The 8,692-nt window shown below is 52.1% G+C and overlaps 1 protein-coding gene across 6 annotated transcripts in view; it reads right to left on the bottom strand.

The window, feature by feature from the left end:
- ST5 (suppression of tumorigenicity 5) overlaps positions 1–8,692 on the bottom strand; it is a 141,642-nt gene that overhangs the window by 5,371 nt on the left and 127,579 nt on the right. For all 6 annotated transcript variants that reach the window (XM_015596594.2, XM_025038815.1, XM_015596601.1 and 3 more), the window contains 4 exons: positions 6,094–6,242; positions 2,027–2,204; positions 1,671–1,712; positions 564–675 (listed from right to left, as the gene is read on the bottom strand). In XM_015596594.2, the coding sequence (XP_015452080.1) occupies positions 564–675; positions 1,671–1,712; positions 2,027–2,204; positions 6,094–6,242 (481 nt within the window). The remainder of the gene's footprint in view (positions 1–563; positions 676–1,670; positions 1,713–2,026; positions 2,205–6,093; positions 6,243–8,692) is intronic.

Consider the following 8,692-nt stretch of genomic DNA (forward strand, 5'->3'; position numbering starts at 1 on the left):
AAAATGGAAGGTAGAAAATATTTGCTGGATGAATGAAAGTGGAAATCAGAGACCAGAGGACCACTTTCCCCACACGCTTCACTCTCTGGGGTTTTCCTGGCTTCACAGGAAGAAGTTCCCTCCATCTCCTGCAATGGCTTGAGGCAAGGCCCAAGAGGGAGGAACAACTACTTTCCTGTCAGCAAAAAGAGTCTTCGTAGTTGCCACCTGTCTTTGGGTTTTCCTTCCCAAAGCTCCTGAGGCAGAGAAGAACTAGAGGGAAGAAGGCAGCTTCTTGCCTCAGCACCCTAGACGCAGCCCCGATGTTGTTCATGTTCCTGCACCCCCTCTGATAAGATACAATACTTTTCTCCCCTCAGTCCCAGTCAAGCCATAACTCCCTGAACCTCACTGACTGTGGGGTTAGAGCATTCAAGGCTAGAGGAGACTAAAGCCCTACACCTGGAGCCTCATCTGCCAGAAGGGTCTGGTGCACAGAAGCAGGGCCCAGACCCATGAGGCCCAGACCCAGAGCAGCGGGAGTCTGGACCAGAGCTGGCTGTGCCGTGGCAAGCCTCACTCACCATCATCGGAGTCGCTGTCAGAGTCCTGGGAGATCAGTTCGTTCTTCCTCTCTAGAGCCTGCTCCAGAGCTGCCTGTAACTTTCTAGGTAACAACGTATCCTCGTCATCCATCTGCAGGAGAAGGAAAACGCATGGTGATAATAATCACGGCTGGCACTGACTGAGCACTTACTATGTGCCAGGCTCTGTCTGAAGGGCTTAAAACACACAATCTCATTTAATTCTCTCGACAACCCAGATACTACTTATCAACCTCATTTTAAAATGAGAATCTGAGTCACAAATAGAGGGTAGAAACTTGCCCAAGGTCACACAGATAAAAAATGGTGGAGCCGGTGGCATTTACTGACTAGGACCAGCTAGGATTCCTTCCCTGGCACCCTAATGAAGTTGCCCCAATTCCTCCATTTTCAGCTCCAGGTGGGAAGCACAGCCGGCTCAGTGTGGGGAGACTGTGGCCCAGCCTGCATCTCAGGTATGAGGTTGGGCTGTTGTTCTTGTCTCTACACTCTGGTTCAGTGTCTGCACCTTGATGCCTTGTACCCGGAGTCATAGCTCTGTCAGTGGAGTGTAAGAGACTGTCCATTCCCAGAGGGCATGACATTGGGTTGTGCTCCTCTGTAGAGAGTCAGGAGGCTTTCCATGACTAAGAAAGGCTTTCTGAAGTTAACAGCAATGACTGCAAATCTTGACATCTCAAGGCATCATGTATAATCCCTCGGCAACATTTCAAAGCAGGCGTTATCGCCACTCCTGGTTAGAGATGAGAACTCTGGCTCCAGAGAAGCCCAGAGGCCTGTCTTGTGGTTCAAAGGTGGCAGAGCCCAGAGGTCAAGTCATTAGACTTCCAGGCCAAGTTCCCTGCACTCTCACACTGCCTTCTAGAAGCTGATGATGCCAACCAGAAAGGCAGATCTTGCTGAGGTCAAGACTTTTCAGATCAGCTTCTCTCCACCTGTCTATTCTGTGAATATGGAACCCAGCGAGCTCAACGAACAGCAGGTGAAGGTTGAGCAGGGTGTGTGACAGTGTTGGGTCCTCTGGAGTCCTCATGGAACAAGCACCCACCCTAGGGCAGGCCATATTCTGTGGTGCCTCGCTCTTACCTGGCGGATGAATCGATCAGATCCTAGATTCACCATCAGAGCCTGAGGAAAAAAAAGTCATTAGTGGCAGTGATTCAGGGTGTGAATCCCTGCAATGTCCTCCCCAGACACTGCCCCTGGGAATCCAGAATTCTGGATTCCCAGGGACAGATAACAGGAACACCCCTAGCTGGGCACTGCCCTCCCAGGGAGAAAGCATAAGAGCTGGGTAAAAAGGTGCAAAGGTCACAAATAGGAAGATCCCAGTGCCTTCCTCCCCGCTCTCCCCCTCTGCCCTTCCCTCCTGGGGGTTTCTGTTCCTTCCCTCCCTTCTTCCCTCCACCCTTTCCACCCACAGAGTTTCCCAGCTGGCCCACCTCCTCCACAGGCAGCTCCTTCAGTTTGGGGAGGGAGCTGGAGAGCAGGCCAACCAGGAAGGGGGTGGGGCAGCAGACGATGTCAATCATGGAGGCGGGGAGGACAGGAATGAAGGTGTGTTGCCAGGAGAAGGGGTAGAGCAAGGCCACCACAGCATGGGAGCAGCTGGATAGGGTGCTGGTAGACAAACAGAGACAGAGCTCCTGAGCCCAGGGCCAGTACCTTCAGGGAACAGGAGTTAAGAGCCTGCTGGAGGTTCACGACATCTCTTTATGTTAAAACTCCCAGCATGACGAAAACGTTAATGGGGCTCAGGCCTGGGTCTGACCCTGCAGACTGGTGAAGCCCCACATGCCCACGGCTCAGCGCCCCAAGGACACTGGTACTACCCTCTTTGGTGACTCTACCTAGAAACAGGCAAGTATGTAGCAATACCTGAACACAGCACAGGACTCACATACACCCTCACAAACGGCCACCTGTATGCACAGGCAGGTCTACCCACGTGGGAGTATCATCAGCTCAGGCCAGGGAGAAAAAAGGTAAAATGAGTAAAAGTTGATCCAAATTCATAGCATGTAAAAGCTGGAATGCCCTACAGAGGTCATCTTATCAATTCCATATCTTACAGCTGGGGTCGCCAATACCTACATGGTCAGTTTGATCATAAGTGGAAGATCTGAGACACAATCACATTTCCTGTCTCCCAGTCCAGTGTTAACTTCTACTGCTCTGTCCTCTATCTATTCCTTCCTCTCCTTAATTGGAAAAAGTGGTCTGACTGAGGACCACTGACTGAGATGAGGAGGCTGGCACTTCTAACCAAGCAGAAAAAGGTGTTCACTCCCATCTTTCCTCTCAGGCTTCTAAAAATAGCCACAGGCCTCAGTGGGTCATCCCTCTCTTAGCCAAGACGGGGCTCCAGGCCTCTAGACCCAGGAGTATTACAGGGCTGGCTGCTCAACCAGAGTGACTAATGGGAGATGGAGGAAAATCTCTAGGATGCTAGCTAAAAGATCCATAAGTGAGTGCACACTCCCCATGAGTATTGAGGACTAGTGAAGGGCACCAGTAAACACAGGAGACACACCTGGCCTGAACTATCCATCTGTTAGAAGGAGTCAAAGGCCCTCACCTAAGGACCATATTACAGTTGAGGAGACAGAGGTCTACAGTCAAGTTCATTTTCAAGCTTGCCTTTCCTAACGTATCCCTTCACATCTATTGGTGCCACCTATTAGCCATAAAAGCTCTGGTCTTCACTTGATCAGCTCCAGTAGGGGCTCACCCTTCCATGACTAGTGTCCCACCAATCAGAGAACATGGTTCTAAAACATGACAGAAAAAAACTCCCTCTTCTAAAAGGATCTCTGGATGTGCTCAAGTGTTTTGTCAGCCAGTGTCTTGCTTGGCTGCCCTGTGATCCCATGGACACCTAATATACTGCTGGGCCTTAAGGCAGAGACACTGATGTCCTGGCCCTGACAGCCCTTCCCCTAGAACAGCAGCTCCCAAAGCATAAGGAGAGCCATCTGAAAAAGATCTAGAAAAGGGTTATCTCAGGGTCCAGGATCACACTGAGGTCTACAACTCCCTCCAATGGGCCTGGGGCTTGAAGGCAGAAGGCTTTGTACACCCTCTAGGACTGATCACATGCATGCGCACGCGCGCGCGCGCACACACACACACATACCCTCTCGGACTGTACACCCTCTAGCGCACACACACACACAACCTTTCATATACAAACGTCAGAACTAGGCCAGAGGGGCAAAGGACCCTTCCTGGAAAATCTAAAACGTGACCAACAGAATGTGAGCTGGCTGCACGTACTGAGCCCTGACCCCAGCCCAGGACTGTGCGCCATGACTGGGCTGCCTGCCTTGTCCCTCTCCAGTCAGAGGCAGACTCCAGCAGGGAGCACATCTTTTCTAGGACTCAAGATTGGCAGAATTTGGATGCCAAGCCAGGCCGAGAACAGGGCATTTTCCTCCCAGAATGGTCCTGGAATGTGCTCAGAGGCAACAGCAGCCACAAGAAACAATAGCTGTATTCTTAGCCCTATTGGAGCTGGACTAAGTACGGATGGGGGCGGCAAAGAGGAGGCTCTGCCCTGAGCGAAGGAATGGAACCTTCAGGAAAGGAACTTCCAGGGTTCAGGCTCTGTAAGGGGCACTGAGGTCTAGCCAGACCAGAGCCCCCTGGGCAGCCAGGGGCTTAGCTGGCGGACAACGAACACAGACAGCAGAGAGGCGGCAGGACAGGCAGGGGCCCTGTGGAGCCTCCGTACCTGACTAGTCCCAGCAGTGGGCTCAGTCCCTTCCTGAGGGCCTGGTGGGCCCATAAAACACACAGAACTATGGGATACAGAAATATTGAGGCTGTGATGGGAGGTGAGGGGACATTTTCATTTACACCTAGAATGTCCTGGAAGTGTCAGCAGCTTTGGCTTTTCCTCCTCCTTCCTTCTCCTGGGCTGAGCATAGCCTGGGCTCCTGCTCCAGTGTACTCTGAGGACATTTGGGAGTCCCTTTCTCCTGCTCCCCTGTCTACCCCCTCACACCTACATACAGGAACGCCCCCACGAATTCTGGGCTTACTGGGGGACAGGCCGGAAAGAGGATTTTTCTTTTCTGCCCGTCATATCAGCACCCGGCACATGGCATGGCACATAGCAAGTAGCTGAATATCTAAATGACTGAATTAATTCTACTACCACTTCCTGTGGATTGACAAAAGAGGAGACAATGTGTTGCCAAGATCTCATCCTCCCCCTGCCTGTCTCACCCCCTACACATACTCTTTGCTAAGGTCTAAAGGTTTGCCTCCCCCAAAATTCATATGTTGAAATCCTAATCCCCAAATATATTGGTATTAGAAGGTGGGGCTTTGGAAGGTAATTGGATCATGAGAGTGGAACCCTCATGAATAGGATTGGAATGCGGACAAGAGACCCTACAGAGATCCCTAGCCCCTTCCACCATGTGAGGACACATTGAGAAGGTGTTGGCTATGAACCAGGAAGCAGGCCCTCACCAGAATGTGACCATGCTGACACCTTGACTTCCAGCCTCCAGACCTGTGAGAAATAAACTTCTGTTGTTTATAAGCTACCCAGTCTGTAGCATGTTGTTATAGCAGCCAGGATGGACTAAACATTCCTTTTTAAAAAAAAAATGTTGGCTGCCTAGAAGTGCGTGGCTTCTTCCAGAATGTCTCATATCCAGTGACACTTCTGCCACCTCTCTTGTGGTCACAACCAGATCTTGGCATGTGGAACTCCTCTACTTCTAAAATCATGAATGTCAACACTTTGGACCAAGACTCGTGATCCATCCAGCTCTTTTCTTATTTCTCCTAAACCAGCCTCCCTGTCACACTGGCCCCTCCAGTTCCTGGACATCGTCTCATTCATCTTCCTGGTTTGACTGGCCAACCTTCCGTAATCACTCTCCTCCTTAGCACCCTCAATGACTCACCTGTCATTCTCCAAAAATCCCCATGTACCTGGCCCTAGGTCACTCTAATTAATTGCCTTCTACAGGTAACACCCTCCACTGGCCCCCTCAGTGGATGGCTCAGTGCTCCTTGTACTATCCCTAGTCATTGTCCTGACCCCTTCCTCACGGTGGCTCTTTCTCAGGATTATCATCATCCTCAAACTCAGCATCCCATAGAGATTGCCTTGCCTCCTCCTTCAGAGAAAATGCATCCATCAGCCAGAAATTTCTTTACCTTCTTATCTTTCTCCATATACATATGTTAGCACCTGCACAATCTTACCTACTGCAAAAGAAGTGTCCCTCTTCCCTCGGGCCAAGTCCTCCACTGGGTTCTTGATCCTGCCGTCTTATGTGCTCCCAAGTGCTGCTCCCGCAACCATTCTCCCTTCCTGGGTTTGCTAACCTTTCCTGCTCCATTTGATCTTTATCTACACGCCCCCCTCCGCCCACACATACACACCACAGAGAGGAGTTGGCACATACTAGGGCTCGTAAATACGTGCTGGATGGATTAGCAGATGTGCCTTCCCCCGTCTTCTTCACCTTGCTCGACTGGGTCCTACCTGAGCTTATCTGCCACAAAAATGACCCGGCGCTCCAGCAGCAGTGAGGCAAAGATTCGGATCAACTGGCGCACACTGAGGCAGGTAAAAAGGCACTCGAAGTCCACATGCTCCAGCCGGGAATCCATGGGCCGCCGCAGCTCTAACACCTGCAGTAGAGCGAAGGGGAACGTGGGTTGAGGTGGCCAGGTGGGTGCCACTCCTGGGTCTTTCGTAGAGTGACCGGATGCTGGTTTCCCTCCCCAACCTCCCTTTTCCAGGGTCTCGAATCTACCCCACTATGCAATAAGCTCCAGTCTCCTCCTCCCCTTAGACCACAGCTCTGTTCCCCATCAGACACCCAACCTGTGGGCAAGAGGGCTAACTCTGAATGTGGGGGAGGCTCCAGAAGGAAGGAGCTGAGGGGCCATCCATCAGGCTCTCAGGAAAGGGAGGAGGAGGAGAGCTGACTGCTCTTACAGATAGTGAGGGAGCAGCACAGCTTTAACTGTAAGGGCTTCCCTGCCCTCTTGCTCATCACCCCAAGCAAACACCTTGGCCCCCATGCTGACCAGACTCCACAATTGATCACTGATTGCCAGGTCACAGGAAGGACAATATCTCCACATCCCCAGACTCTCGTCTCACCCACCTCTGGAAAGGCAATGCTAGTGTCCTTGTTGCCATGTCCCCTCCCTTTCCTGCTCAAAAGGGTTTCCTGCCAAAGACTATGTTTGTCCTGCCATCCTGACCTCTGTCTCTATCGGCCTATCTAATCCCTGTGCCAGGGACAAGGAAAACACAAGGAAAGGGCTGGTTATTCCACAACCGTGCCAGGAAGCTGGACTGTCTTTATCAGGGCCAGACCTAGCAGTCTTTCCTCCAAAGGAGTTACAAGGCCACTCCCAAGGTCACTGTCATGGTACAGAAAGCCACTTCCCTGGGCACAGTTAGGAGGGTGGAGGGTAGCAGTTGACCCCAGCAGTGTGAGCAGGAGGAACTGCTGACACTCAGGCGACACCGAATTGCTGTCGCTGGGGCTGCCTACCCTCACCCTTGGTCCCTCAGCATATACGGGCGGCATGGATACCCTCACCCTTGGTCCCTCAGCGTATATGGGCGGCATGGATGCACAGGCCTCCTGAGAACAAGGGTGAACAAATTCCCTCTTATATTTTGGTATCAGAACTCTCTTCAAGGGGCTTTCACCCTACATCAACTCATTTGTTCCTCAGAGTCTAAGCAAGTTGCTCTAACGTTCTGTTTACACTGTCTCTCCAACCAGATGGTAAACTCTCAGAAGGCCCCATGATTAGCGCAGTGCTGTGGACACCCAAAATGCTCAGTGAATGTGTGCTGAAGGAATCCCACATCACAATGATGCCAGAGGCCTCTGCACCCTTCCTGTCTTTGCCAGGAGAAGTCACGGTGAGGTCCCCCGGCCCACCTCCCAGGGCCTGCATGCAGTCCAAGAGGCTCTGCTCCGCAGCACAAAGCCCTGCACTCCTACTACCCTGGCGTCGGGGTGCTCTCTAGGGAGTAAGAACCCAGGTGGCTTCTGTGGCCTGCGCCTCTTTTCATTCACCTCTGCCCTCGGGAGATAATAAATGGCCAAGTGGGGCTGAAGAAGCCTAATCACAGCCCGAAAGACTGGTGTCAGGACACAGAAAACATGAGCAACACCTGCAGAGGGGGCTGAGCGGGCTCTGAGGAAGGGTGCCAACTTCAACTGGGGCAGGGAGGGGTCAAGGCAGCAGCTCAGAGCATGAGATACTACTCAGCTTGGATTGCCCAAGATGAGAAGGAAGGAAGTGTCTTCTAGGCAAAAAGAAGTAGGGTTCAGGGACACTAAGCAATTCAAGTCAGAGTGATGCGAAGTGAGGCAGGTGAGGGGGCCGGGCCATGTCCTGAGGAACACCCCCCGGCATGCTGTTGGGCTCATCGGGGCGGAGTCAGCTGCCCTGACCCAAGACCACTCACGAAGCCTAAAGTCCCTCCAAACGAGGGTGAGCCAAAGAGACCAAGAAAAAGGCCTTAAATGGTGTTTGCCGCTCCCAGCAAACCCGATATTTCTTTAGTCAGCCCCTCTCCCACTCTGTGCAACAAACTCATTTATTCTTTCTTCCCTCTCCGAGAACCCATCGCCCTCCTCTCACTCTCAAAGGACGATCGTTTCTATTTTGAGAAAACCAAAGGCACCAGATGAGAATCCATACTCTACAAGCCATGGCCCTCCCCTGCCATTTCACAAGGAAGAGCCCTTCTCTCCCAACAAAAGCCAGTCCTTCCCGTGATCCCAGGGCCTTCTCAGTGACAGCCTGACCGCCCCCTTCCTCCTGCTTCTCTAACCTCTTCCCCTGCTGGGCCATTCTCACCAGCATCCAAACAACCATCTTCAACACCCTCGTCCTTGGCTTCCTTTCAAGTGCTGCCCCCTTCCCTATTTCTGTCCACAGCCAAGCCTCTTGAAGAGATGTCCATACAGGCTGTTCTTCCACTTTCTTCCCCTCCCATTCATTTCTCAACTCACTCCACTCAAGGTTCTGGGGCCCTTGTCCCCAGGTCTTCTGAAATTCACTCTCGTGAAGGCATCTCGCCATCCTCATCCTGACCTCTTTGC

This window comes from Pteropus alecto, unplaced genomic scaffold (assembly GCF_000325575.1).
Source record: "Pteropus alecto unplaced genomic scaffold, ASM32557v1 scaffold461, whole genome shotgun sequence".
Lineage (NCBI taxonomy): Eukaryota > Metazoa > Chordata > Mammalia > Chiroptera > Pteropodidae > Pteropus > Pteropus alecto.